This window comes from Lontra canadensis, unplaced genomic scaffold (genome assembly GCF_010015895.1).
Source record: "Lontra canadensis isolate GAN:19392208 unplaced genomic scaffold, GSC_riverotter_1.0 scaffold11, whole genome shotgun sequence".
NCBI lineage: Eukaryota > Metazoa > Chordata > Mammalia > Carnivora > Mustelidae > Lontra > Lontra canadensis.
In genome coordinates this window covers 10999044-11013419 of record NW_022631005.1, presented here as the reverse complement: position 1 = coordinate 11013419, position 14376 = coordinate 10999044, and the positions used below count along the sequence as shown (strand labels likewise).

General features: G+C 40.1%; 1 protein-coding gene across 4 annotated transcripts in view; it reads left to right on the top strand.

Moving 5' to 3' along the window:
* The window catches only part of LYPD6 (LY6/PLAUR domain containing 6), a 122273-nt gene that overhangs the window by 86508 nt on the left and 21389 nt on the right, over positions 1-14376 (top strand). For 3 of the 4 annotated variants that reach the window (XM_032856089.1, XM_032856088.1, XM_032856090.1), the window contains 2 exons: positions 2540-2594; positions 7860-8048. In XM_032856089.1, coding sequence (XP_032711980.1) covers positions 7931-8048 — 118 coding nt within the window. In that variant the 5' untranslated portion in view covers positions 2540-2594; positions 7860-7930. The remainder of the gene's footprint in view (positions 1-2539; positions 2595-7859; positions 8049-14376) is intronic. The other variant, XM_032856091.1, reaches the window with a different exon arrangement.

Below are 14376 nucleotides of genomic sequence, written 5' to 3'. Positions count from 1 at the left end.
GCCAACAAGCAGAAGAGAGTTAATATAACATCTTTTAGAAATGGAAATATACTGCTGGGCATACTTGGCCAGACATCATTAATCCTTCAGGAATTGAAGCCTTTTTGATGCAATTGACCTTTAAATCAGATTGGGAAAGGTACAAAGGCAGCTTTTCCCTATAACTCTAGCCTTGCCAAGGGGTTCCAGAAAAAGAAATACACATTTTTTTAAAGCATTGATTTTTATGCAAGTAGATCCTCAATTCATATTGGAATATGATCATATAACTCCCTATAACTTATGGAAATGCAACATCAGTGTCTAAGAAGTCTAAAAGAGGTAATCTCTGAGTAGTTCTCTATTACTGATATCTTTTAAAACTTTTTTTTTTCAAGTAGGTTCCACACCCACCATGGAGCCTAGCACAGGGCTTGAACTCATGACCCTGATCTCAAGACCTGCATGAGATCAAGAGTCAGATGCTTAACCAACTGATCCTATTATTTTTAAAAACCAGCTCTAACCTTTTTGTTAGATACTTAAAGAAGTATTAATGTCAAAAGCATATATGTTACAAAGAAAAATTTATGCTGGTGACTGGCTTCTTTTAGAAGACTCTTGAACTGGACAGAACTCCTGGTTGCAAGGGGCAGAAAGCCACCTCAGACTAACTTGGGCAAAAATGTTTATTGGAGGCGCCTTACGTTTTGATCTGTAAAGTTGTAACGGCATGGCATTCTAGTTTTAGAGAAGGGAATCGTGTCAACAGGAACTTCCCCACCTTCTGGCATTTGCAGAAATACTCATTTTGGTATCATTAGCTTCATTTTGCACTTTCAGTTTAATGAGGTTTCTAGAAGTTAGTATTGTTAATTGTAGGGACATCTGTGTGATTTTGCTGGTCCAGCATTCAGTTCTTCGCCTTCACATGACAATAATACCTAGATTTTCCTTTGGGAAACCAATACCTCCCCTATTCTCAAACCATGTGATTTACATGAAGTTGACACTGTGTGTTTGTCCAAGAGACATGCTAATGACCCAGCTCTGGCCAGTTCGAATGCCACATTCCAATGCATTCCAAGCATTGGCCAGTTGTGGTCCAAGGATGGAACACATTCCCCACCCCACCGAAACTGTTGGGAAACAGCTTGGGAATGCTTCTGAAGCATTGTGGGAATGCTTCAGTGTGGGAAGACCTGAATTAGAATAAAGGCAAATGAGAGGAGTAGAGTTGAGGGCTAGAAGTTCCTGAAGAGGATTTAAAGTCCAGCCATGTCCAAGCTGGACTGTCAGATGAGACAGTAAAATTCTTTCCCTTCTCCCCTTACCCCTATTTTGGTTACAGTCTGTTTGATTTGGATTTCTGTACCTTGCAACCAATGTGAAAAATGGCATCATCTTCATGAGTGGTGTTATAATTCCTAGTGAGCTCTCCTGCACCAGTCCCTCATATTCCGGATGTCTATTGCTACATAACAGATCACCACAAAATGTAGTAACATAAAGTAGTTATGATTTTATTTATCTCTCATTGTTTAAGGGGGGGCCAGAATTGGGAAGGGCTTGGCTAGGCAGATCTCACTTGGAGTCTCAATGCAGTTGTAACCAGACCGTGGGCTGGAGCTGGAAGGGAGCAGGCAGTGGGGCAGGAGGAGCCGGGGGCTAGCAGCACAGCATTGTCTCTTCATGAAGTCTGGGGAGCTCTGTGTTGACTACTTGGGCTTCCTCACTCAAAGTACTCAGATTGCTTACATGGCTGAGTTCCAAAACACTGGGTGTAAGTTGAAGTACCTTCTATGACCTAGCTTTAAAAACCACCATACTCTGCTCAACTGGTCAGTAAGGCTAGGGAGAGGCTATAGACCCTACCTCTCAATGGAGACATGTTAATGAATTTGCAGACATGTTTGTAAACCACCACCATGTTATAAGCAATTCTCACATTGTGAGAAGTTACTATAATAGGAATGATGCATGTAAGTAGTCTTAGTTTTGTGAAGACGTGTCTTTAATTTGTACTTTTGGGAGCTAGATTAACTTTCTCAAGTCATTAAGGTACCACTAAGCCTAGATTATACGTATTTAAAATTAAGTCAAGATTTCTCGTGATTTCAGGCTTCAGAATTTCATTTTGTTCCCATATTAGGCACTTCAAACTTCAACATGAATAGCATTGGAAAATGCTTAGATTTGTGTTAATTCTCTACTTCATCATTGTATATTGATTTAGTACTGAGGTGTGGTCATTTGGTAACTGGTAACCTCAGTCAATGTGGCTTCCAGAAGTGCTTAATTGTCTTAGTGACAGTTTAAGGAGTTGGGAGTATCTTATTTTATGGACTCTATATGAAATAGCAATTGGGGTGTGGATTTGTAAAACTTGACCCGGGTTATGGGTCGATCACTTTGCCTCCCTGACCAGTATTAGAAATCCTCCTCTATGCCAAGTGTTACCATGGAATAAAAAATTAGAATACAACTCTTTTCAACTTTCTCCCAAGTGGAAGAAGTCAAATAGATCTCAAACTAATTTTTTTTTTTTTTTCTGTTTCAGAATGTAGCAAGTAATCCTTCGGAATAAAACCGGCAGTTGAGTAACTCATGCAAAGGTAATTTAGAGCACAAATTAAATCTGTCAGAGTGGTATTAGATTTGCAAAAGCTCATAAATAACAAATGAAAGGTCACAGAGCTGTGAAAATGAGAGTGTACTTCTTCATAAAGAGAACTGTAGTCAGGGATGGGGTCCTCAGTGCGTATTCAAATAGCGGCATATAAAATGGAAACGCAACATCTTTTCTAAATGTCTAGGACAGTCCAAAGGCACAGTGGACTCCAGAGAAAAGTGTCAAAGTCCTAAAAAAGACCCTTAATATTATCCAAGCATGTCCAGCCTCATATCTGGGAGGCTTAGGGATTAAAGCTTCATTGCCTGCTGAGAATCTGTACAGGGAAAATACATCCCTGTCAGCAGAGCCTGTATTTCAGTAATGGTTAGACTAATTGTGAATGCATGTAACTCATCTTTCATATTTTAGTTCCTAGAATATACTAATAGAGTGAGTAGTTTTTCATGATTTATTGCAAGAATGTAAGCAATTGGTGGTGATATTAATAAATAGTTCTGCCCATTCTGTTTTTCTTATGGGAAAGAGAGGTGGAAAATATAGCCCTGGCTACTATAAAGTAAACAAACTCTTTTACAGTGCACTGTATGCAGAATTTTTTTTTTTTTTAGTGCTATGTTGGGCCTGACTTGTGTAAGGGAAACAAAATATAGATTTATAAAAAGCAATGTGTGGGCTGCATCAAAATTAAAAATTTTTTATGTTGAAGGACACCATCAAGAAAGTGAAAAGTCAACACAGAGAAAGGGAGAAGATATTTGCAAATCATTTATCTGAAAAGTATCCAGAATCCAGAATATAGAAAGAACTCTTAAAACTCAACAATAAAAAGACAGTAACCCATTAAAAAATGAGCAAAGGATTTGAATTGATGTTACGCCCAAGAAGATCTACAAATGGTCAGTAAATACATGAAAAGATGTTCAGCATCATATCACTTGCGAAATGCAAAACAAAATCATAATGAGATACCACTTCATGCTCACTCAGGTATAATTCAAAAAATTAATCAAAATAAGGATTGGTAAGGATGTGGAGAAATTGGAACACTGGTATTTTGCCAATGAGAATGTAGTGTGGTGCAGCCACAGTGGAAAACTTCAGCAGTTCCTCAAAAAGTTAAACTCAGAGTTACCCTGAAACCCAGCAATCCCACTCTTAGGTGTATATCCAAGAAAACTGAAGACTTATATTCACACAAAAGTTGAACATGAATGTTACAGCAGCATTATTCCTAGTAGTCAAAAAGTGGAAGCCACCCAAATGTTCGTCAACCAATGAATGGATAAAGAAATGTGTTATATCCATATCATGAAGTATTACTCAGCAGCAAAAAGGAAAGCTGTACCCATCCATGCTACCACATGGATGACTCTTAAAAATGTTATACCAACTGAAAAAAGCCAGACACAGGAGGCTATATGTTGTATGATTCTGTTGACACAAAATGTTCCCAATAGGCAAATCCACAGAGACAGGAAGTAGATCAGTGGTTGCAGGTGTGAGGGAGAGAAGGGCATTGGGAATTGCTGCTAATCATACAAGCGTTCTGGAGGAGTGCTGGAGAAGTTCTGGACAAAGGGCTGGGTTCTTTTTGAGCCTAGAAGGGAAGCAAAAAGAGGAACTTTAAAATTATCAGGAATCCTGGACGCCTGGGTGGCTCAGTGGGTTAAGCCTCTGCCTTCAGCTCAGGTCATGATCTCAGGGTTCTGGGATTGAGCCTCCCATCGGGCTTCCTGCCTGCCGAGCACTGCTTCCCCTCCCCCGCCCCCGCTCTGCCTGCCTCTCTGCCTACTTGTGATCTGTCAAATAAATAAATAAAAATCTTAAAAAGAAATTATCAGAAATCCTAAACCATTTTGGTATCTATCCTTTCAGTCCTTCTTCTAATTATATATAAGCCTAGGAAATACATATTTCCTTTTTTCTTTTTTTTTCATATTTCCTTTTTTCTAAAGAAGAAACAATTTCATGAGTAAAATGTGTTGGAGTCTTATAGTTTTAGCTACTTTAAGAATTCAGAAATTGTACATTAAACACATGTGTGAGGAAACATCTACGGAGACATGCGGCTTCAGAGAGATATAAGATGGTGTGCTCATGACCTGTGCTCTCTCAACATCTTCTTCATAAGTAAAATCTAACGGATTTTGTAAATCCGTTATATAAATAGTACGTGGATATATAAAGGTAATGGAGATGGAGCACAGGCCTTCCAGGATAGGTTGGGGATGACATGGAGAGAGTGTGGATGGACATCAGCCATCTGGTTGCTTCATTGCCTAAGGATGGCAGGAAGTCACCCAGGTCTGCAGGAGCCTCTGCAACATGAAAATGGCAGTGGCAGGAGGTACCCCCGCCCTGTCCCCCTCCTGATTTACCCCTGCCTGGCTAGCCATGGGCCAGCTGTTGGGGTCAAAATGTGTGGATTTCCAGTAGTTCTAGAAATTGTTATATTTTTTCTGATTTAAGGAAGGGGAGCTGGGTGTTGGACCTGAATTCATGGCACCATATTCACTTTCACTTAGAACACAACATTTACATCATAGTTACCCTGACTTAGAAAACTATATTGACTCTAAAACTGTATTTTGAACAAAATGATAGTAGTAAAAATATTCGGAAATATTATACAGTATTTCCTCTGCGACAGACACTGTTCTTAGCGCTTCACTCTGTTACCTCACATCATTCTCATAATAAACTTTTGAGATAGGAAGTATTATGATCCTCTTTTGCAGATGAGAAAACTGAGGCACAGAGTGGTTAAGTAACTGGCTCAAGTTTGCATAGCAAAAGAGTGTTGGAGCAAGGTTTCAAATCCAGGCATGTAGCCATTATCTCTGTCCATTACTTACATATAGTAGTACACACGTGCTATGCAATGAAGGCTGGGGATGTTTAATTTCAGGGGACGTTAAATAACGTGTACTGCTTAGTGCAAGTACCATGCAGAGGGAGCTCTTTCGATTGGTAACTAGAAGAAATACCGTGGTTCACAGAGGCTTTGATAAAAACATGCCCCTTGGATTGTTTGGTGCATGGGAAGTATTGGTGCTGACAGTGTATTTCACATTACAAAGAACTTCGGTATTTAACTCGATATTTAATGTTAGGTTGTATCAAAAGAAAACCAGATGGCATCCCTCTCACCCTGGGCAGGGCTGCAGACTGTGAGGGGCTAGGGGCTGCAGAAGCAGGGCAGAGTCCTTCCTCAGCTGTGTGTAAAACATAGCACCACTGCATTCACTGAAGATGAGATCATGTTTCTCTCTGTCCCCTGGCAAATGAAAAATATCTTTAATATTGGTCTGTTTCTTCATCATAGTTTTTAAACAAGTGCCTAGTACAGTGCCTGGCAGTCCCTTGTTAAGGGAACAAGCAGCTCTTTCCCTTCTCGAATGCACATTTGCCTGGGGAACCAAATGTAAACAGAAGATGGGGAATGAGCGTGAAATTGGCCAGGCTGGCATCAGCAAGCTGCTACTGGGTGATAAGAATTCCACTCTTATTTCCTAATAGTTTGTCTATTTAAAAAAAATAATGAATGCATCAGTCTATCTGGAGTTAATTGCAGTGTATTGTACATTGTTTGGTTTTGCTTAATCTTTCCAGTTCTTAATTAAGTAATCAGAATACTATTCAGTTAATATTTTCCTGTTCTATAATTTTGAAAAATTATTTATATCATGTCAATATTTGTGTGTATTTCTGAGCTCCTTAGAGTGTTCTATCTTCTGTATTCATTTTTATACTTTCTATCCTGCTGTCATAAATATTAATTAATATCTGATCCATTCATATTGATTTTCTCTATCAATTTTGTTTTGTAATCTATTCTTGATCTATTTATTTTGAAAATAATTTTATAATTATAAATTAATCGCATTAATTTATAAAATTAAATATACTATTAATTAACTAATAATTATAAAATGATTTTGCCATGATTTAAAAAAATCTCTTTGAATATTCATATTAAAATTTGTAAACAAAATGTCCAACTGGAGTTTTTTTCTGCCAGTTTAAAATAAAGTGACTATCTAATGTGACCCCTTGTGTGGGCAATAGAATGATGGTATTTGCAAAAGAGTAGAACATGAGGAACAGATTCTATGGGAAAGCAGTAAGATGGCAAGCAAATAGCACGTATAAATTAAGATATATATCCACATTCTTAGTGAGCTGGACAGTTCAACCCTAGTAAAAGATTTTACTGCTCTGGATTTTAATTGAAAAGGAGAGAACCAGAATGAAGGAAACAATGATGATTGGTTAGTGCTACGGTGATACTTTTACCTCATTTTATCAGTTTAAGTTGATAAACTTTGAATCAGTCTTTGGAAGAACAGAGTAACACCTAGCATTTACAAATGTGGATTTAGTGGCCAGACTGTCTTGGTTTGAACCAGCTCCTCTCCTTATTTGCTGGACTTCAGTTTACTCAAATGGGATGGTAATAGTGCTACCTCATAGGGTTGTTGGGGGAATTAATTGACATGTGGAAAGGGCTTCAACAGCACCCAGCCAATACTGTTAGTTATGTAAAGGAGATTTTGAACTGCAAAGATCCTTTTTGTTTCGGGAGAGGCTAAGTTACCTACATTCATTTCTTTCTTTCTTCCTCCTTCCCTCCCCTCCCCACCCCTCCCCTCTCCTCCCTTCCCCTCCCGTCCCTTTCCCTTTCCTCCCTTCCTCCGTCTTTCTCTCTTTCTCTCTTTCTCTCCTTCCTTCCTTCCTTCCTTCCTTCCTTCCTTCCTTCTTCCTCTCTCTCTCTTTTTCTTTTTTTCCCAAATCTGAAAGTCTACACTGTATAGGTTTTTTTGGGCACCATGACCCAGGAAGGCTGCACTCTCATTCCTGGCCTTCACCATTATCAAGGAAATGCTCTTGAACTCTTGTACCTGACTTGCTCATTGTTGCATTCTGGCAGACATCCCCTGGCCTCCTGGCAAAAGTACCTGGGATTTCATTAAAATCCAATCTCTCTTGATACCATCCCTGCTGTGTATGAGAAAAAACTCCAACCCATGGAGCTTTAGCTACTTGATTAAGAATAGCTTGGGACTGGACCATTCTAAGTGCTCTAAAATTACCGTGTACACTGTTTCTCTCCATGTCTACCCACTTCCCAGTGCCTTTGGCTCCCTGTCTGCCCCGAGTCCATCCTCCCAGCACAGGAGCTCTGCCAAGTCTCCCATGGTTTCCTGGAGTTGGACACTGAGACGAGTCTTGCTTCATATTTCAGGTGCGAATTCCCTCCGGTGGTCCCAAGTTCTGGCTCCCAGGCCCTCTGTATGAGTGACGCTTCAGTCTGCCATGGAACCTGGCCCTGCCCTGGCCTGGCTCCTGCTCCTGAGCCTGCTGGCAGATTGTCTGAAAGCCGCTCAGTCAAGAGAGTTCACAGTGAAAGACATTGTCTACCTCCATCCTTCAAGTAAGACTCTGTTCTCTTTGCTGCAGAAATGTCATTTTACTTTGAATAAGATGTGAGTTGAGAAATGGACAGGAGAACTCAGCCTTCTGCAGGAGAAATACTGGCTGACTTAATTGGGGGGTACAGGTGCTCCCAAAGATGTTGTATGTTTTACCCTCCCCTTTTTATAGGGTGTTTGTTTTTTATTTCTAGGCAAATCGTTAAGGCTTGTTTTCTCTGTTCCCAAAACAGTCGCTCTGATTCTGAACACCTTTCCCTTTAACTCATGCCAGCTCTCAAATCAGTTATCAAAGTGAACCGGCATGTCCCAGGACGGAGGTGTTTGTCAAAGATCAGTCCTTTGTAGGCAAGATAATAGCTGGTCTTCCTGTCTGTGCATCTGATTCTCCATTTCAGCGTGATTGGCCTCCCACAACTTCCTATTCCCTATCCCTTTTGGTTACCTGTGTTCAAGAATTATCTAGGGAGTGCATAATAATGTCGGTGCCCAGATACCTTCCCCGGTGTGTCTGATTGCACATATCTGGCACTGTACTCATGAATTTTTGCTTTCAGCAAGAATTTCAGCTGCTCCTGTTACTGGTGGTGTTCTGAGGATCACACTTGGGGAAAACACAGCAGTTTTACTTCCTCTTTTGAGCTCTGTCTCTGTATTTATCTTCTCTCTTTTATATCTGTTTGAGTTGTATTCTGCAGGGCCCCTGTGGAGGTGAGAGCTGGGTCTATTGGGTATATTTTGACCATTAACATTTGTCCTGAGGTATGTAACTCTTTGGAAATGTTCTGTTCAGCAAACATTTTTTGAGTGTCTATTATGTGTCAAGCACTGTGATAGGAGGTATTAAGGCAAATAAAACATAGTTCTTGCTTTGAGGATCTCGATAGCCCAAGTGGAGGCAGACACACGGACTCCTTCAGCTCCACACAGTTACGGTATTTAATGTGTCTGTGTTGTGCTTTAGATGAGAGGTGTTCCGCGGAATGCACAAAGGCTTGGATCTTGGGTGAGTGGCTAGTTCAACTGCTTTGTAGCCTTCTGTCTTACAATAAATTCCCTAATTTTGTGAAGGCTAAATAAAGGAAAGTGTGCAAAGCACTTAGAGTAAATGCTCAATGAATGGTAGAGGCATCTTGTTAAGTGTTGAGTTCTACATTTCTAGAATGGATAAGATAATACACACCCTGTTGCATTATTTTGTGGACTAGAAAGAATAGCCATAAGATACTAGGCACATATATAGTAGGCATTTGGATGTTCATTGCTTATGATGTTGTGGTAATTGGCTTAGGTGGTCAACTGAGGTTGCTGAAAATATGTCACTCTAATTTTTGAATTCCAAATATATGTTTTACAGGCAGCAGATAGTTCTTGGACTTAATGCTTTTGTACATTCTTACCAGTAAAGGCTGGTGCCTACTGGTTAATTGTGTGGAAAGATTATCTGGCTCCTTGTTTTTGTAGGACTGTTGATTTTTGTAATCATGAAAAGAAGGTGCTTGGATACTTGCTGTGTTTTCTAGGATTGCATTTTGTTCTTTTCCCCAAAGAGCCATGCTTTTTTATTAGACTTGGTGAACAAAAACCTAGATTTCAGTCTCGGTTGTGATTGCTAAAACCTTTGGTTTCTATGGGATTCTTTGTTCGCATCAGTGATAGACTCAGTAGTCACTAGGCCAAAAAGTAGGCCTCCCCTGAGGCTGTCATTGTCCACACAGGGTGGGGAGGAAAATCAAGGGGATTGGATTTAAGTGTGCAAGAATAAAACACACACACCACTCCTGTGCCAGTGCTGTGGTGGGTCAGTGCCTGGGCTGAGTGGACCCCTATCTGAAAAGGCCATTTCAGAATGGGATCTCTGAAGGATGAGCTCTGCCAGGCCAGAGAAGCAATCACTCCCACTCTCTGGAAGTTGGAGAGAAAGTTCCGCTCATGTGGCCTGTTTTAAGTAAATAAGGCCATGGCCTGATTAGAAAGAATTCACCATAGTGAGGTGCCAGAGTGGCTCAGTCGGTTGAGCAGCCAATTCCTGGTTTCGGCTCAGCCCTTGATCTCAGGGTCACGAGATTGAGCCCCATGTTGGGCTCTGTGCTCAACATGGAGTCTGCCTCAGATTCACTCCCTCTGCCCCTCCCCCGAATCATGCTCTCTCTTTCTCTAAAATAAATAAGTCTTAAGAGAAAAGAATTCCCCATATAGAAAGAATTGGTAGCATTTTCTGATTTGATCTTCAGGTATGGAGGCTAGAAGATGTCATTTCTAAGCTATATTATACATCAGTGATTTACCAACAGCTCTGAGTTGAGTTCTCAGAGTCTCTGCGACTGGTCACAGAAAGTAAAAATTCTTGCTGGATTGAAGTTACTGCCAACAGTTCCCACTTCACAATTCTCTGCACCATTTCGGAAGTTTTTGATGTTTGTTTGCTTGTTTTTACACTTTTTTTTTAAGATTTTATTTATTTATTTGACAGACAGAGATCACATGAAGGCAGAGAGGCAGGCAGAGAGAGAGAGAGAGAGAGGAGGAAGCAGCCTCTCCACTGAGCAGAGAGCCCGATGCGGGGCTCCATCCCAGGACCCTGAGATCATGACCTGAGCGGAAGGCAGAGGCTTTAACCCACTGAGCCACCCAGGTGCCCCTATACTTTGGTTTTTTAAAAGGTCATGTTCCTCTGCCCCTGAGCAGTACCCACTCGACCAGGTTTAGATAGAGTGATCTCTCTACAAATAAGCTGGTATCTGTAGAACATAGAGCATAAAAAATAGAAGGAAGAGTGGGATTATTTTGACTTTGAATTATTAATATAATCACCTCACTTTGTAGATGGAGGCACAAACAGCTTTCCTGGGGTCAGCGAGTGAGCCAGATTCCATCAATGTTAGATACCGCTCAGAACCTATCCAAGGAGAAATCAGTGATGCCAGAGATGTTGAGAAGACACATGAATTTCCTGCACTGGGCAAACAAACTCATTTCCCATGGGCTGTGAACAGCCCTCAGAGATCCTAAGTGGGGTGAGATTGAAACCTGGTGGGGAAAGTTCAGCATCCCATGACTAATCTCCTTTGATCTCTGGTTCTCTAATTTTTCTGTTTTCTGTTTGTTTGTTTTTAAAGATTTTATTTTTGAATAATCTCTAAACCCAGTGTGGGGCTAGAACTTGCAGCCCTGAGATCAAGAATTGCATGGTCTACCAGCTGAACTAGCCAGGCACCCCCTGGTTCCCTAATTTTTAAAGTTTCTAACCTTTGAGGAAAAAAATCAACTTTATGGCTTTCAAACTTGAGGCACTGTCCTCAATAACATTCTTTTCTATAATTTGTATGCTTTTCTTTTCTTTTTCATTTAAAAAATGTTGAATTTCTTCCCACCCTATGATTAAAATACCAAAGACCAATAAAACCTTCAAAACAGGAGTTAGCATTCAGAGAAATGGAGTGACTTATTTGGGTTCCAGATGTCAGAAGAGTTAACATCCTAAGTGGTTGCAACCTGTTCTTGGCCTCCATTTCTTTACTCATAATAGAAACCTTTCCTGAGAAATCCAGTTTCCCCTCTGGTTGCATATTCTGAGTCTTAATCACATGGAACAAAAAGTTGTATCTCTGAAGGGGGCTTGTTTATGCCCAGATAGTGAGCCAACCAAGTTTCTTCATAATTCTATGCTATGTAGGTCTTAGGGAGTAAGGGAACTCTCAAGAAAGGTATCAGAAAATGCATTTCTGTCAGAAATATGTTCATAGTCTTCAAGTGATACTGGCAAAATTTTGTGGCTAGATGGACTCAGAAGGAAGATCGATTTATTAGAGTTCTAGAAATTTTAAGTTTGCATCCAGTTTCCAAAAACAATGGGAATTGATTTGCAAGAATAACACAAGTTTGGATGCATTTCGTAGCAGCATGCCTCTTACAAGATTCTCTTCTCACCACAGTTTTGATAACTGAAGGCCTTTGTCCAGGCAAAAGTTCCAAGAGATGGAAACAAAGATGAAATCTCTTCCATTGCCTTACGAATGTATTATAGTCGGTTGAACCACATCTGACCATGGGACTCTAATGGACAGATTAAATTACAGGAAGTAACTAGGCACTTTGACGTTTCTTTTTTTCTTTACAATCACCTACTCTTGAGGGACCAAGGACTTATGCCCTGAAATACAGAATACTAAGCTTATTAACTCTGTGATCAAGAGCCAAATTAGATTCATTCACAGCTGAGCCCACAACGATTTGAAACTCTACTTGCCCTGCAATGCTTTGAAGTAACAAAGAGGAAAATAACACATCTCTTAGGAATCTTTTTCCTTCCTTTTAAAAAAAGAACTTCTTTATCAGATGCAGTATCAGTTAGCAAGTTACTGGAGACAGTTGCTCATCTGTAGACCTTAGTTTGGGTTAAATATTTCCAGAGGGAAGAATTTAACCATTTACTTGGCACTGTGCTATAATTAGCCACTTAAAAAACGGAGGCCCTTTGAAAAGATTTGTCACTGAAAAGAGTTTGATTATTCACTGATCAGTACTACCAACCAAGATGCAAACACAAGTTCCTATAAGCAAACATTAGTGGTTGAGACACACACAGAAATGAACTTGCAGATTTAAAAGTAAAACTCGCTGAAAAGGAGATCATTTAGTTAATCGTCAGTGGTATGTGCTGATAAACATGTTTAGAGATAAATGATGTGAAACAAAGCGTCCTTTTGCTACCATAGTGTGTTAGCTCATATTCCCATTTAGATTTTGATACACTCTGGGTTAACTTCAGAGTCCAGACCTCCTTGTGTAAGTTATTCCTAATAACTTAGTATTTAATGTCATATGTCACTAGTCTTACAAAAGGTCATTTTGAAGAGTCTATTAAATAATCCAGATTTGGGAACACTACAACTTACTAGTGCGAGGTTCTCAATAAGTTTATTCTTGCAATGGCTCGATCACTAATCTTCATTCAGAGTTCTTAATTTATCTCTTTGATGGGAAAGTTTCCAGGAATAACTAATCCAGCATTCCGGTGAAAAGTTTTACTGGCTGTAGTGACAGATAAAATTGGATGCTCTCGTGAATTAATCATGCAGTTTGAAGGGGAACGGCTAGCTTGCAGTTATAAACCTAGGTGCATATGATGATAATTTTTTGAGAAATACTTTCTGTGACAAATCATTTACATCTTTTCCCCCCAAAACACTTACTTTGATAATTCCTCAAATTTTACAAGCTGTTTTAAAGTTTTTTTTTTTTCAAATACTTTTTAAAAAAAAATATTTTATTTATTTATTTGACACAGAGAGAGAAACACAGAGAAAGAGGGAACACAGCAGGGGGAGTGGTGAGGGAGAAGTAGGCTCCCTGCTGAGCAGGGAGCCCGATGGGGAGCTCCATCCCAGGACCCTGGTATCATGACCTGAGCTGAAGGCAGACGCTTAACTGAGCCACCCAGGTGCCTCTTAAAGTTCTTCTTTTAAACTGACTTATAGATTACACATTTTTAAATTGATAGTGAAGCTAGTTTTTCCATGTACCCAATCAGACAATTTCCTAAAATACTATGTATGGGTTTTCTCATAACAGTATATGTCCAAATAAGCTAATTTGAGTGTCCATAAGAATATGGAGTGGCTTTGGAATTTAAGAACCTGTTTGTCAGGGAGCCTGGGTGGCTCAGTTGGATAAGCGGCTGCCTTCAGTGCTGGTCATGATCTCAGGGTCCTGGGATTGAGCCCTGCGTGGGGCTCCCTGCTCAGCCAGAGTATCTGGTTCTCCCTCTCCCTCTATTCCTCTCTCCACTCATGCACGCTCTCTCTCTCTCAAATAAATAAATAAAATCTTAAAAAAAAAAAGAACCTGCTTGTTTTAAATTCTTCAGGCATGTACTTACCTAAGTAGCATCTTTCAATTCAAATGTAACTCACCTATCTAGACGGCAAGATGTGGAGATATAAACATTATTTGTGTGTAGTTTTACGAAATAGTGTACTTCTCTTTTATAATAACTGTACGATGGGGAGAGTGTGTCTCCTCGTGGTGAAATTTCCATGGTGAAGTGCGGCTGTCCGTTGTAAAGTAGTTCACGCACTCACAATCATTGTTTCGGAATTTGAGTCACCAACTACCTGAAGGAATGTGGTTAGCTTCTAAAGAGGTCCAGTTCCTTGTCTTTTTTAGACAGTTGTGAGTTTGGGTCCTGTCAGGTTCTTGGATATTGTCAGTCAGCTCTGTGACATGTCTCAAGCAAGTACAAGGATGGTAGCCATTCCACGCAAGGTGAAAATCAAAGTTAGAGCTGGCCCATAATTTTGGCCTTAAGCTGCTGCCTCCTCCTTCATT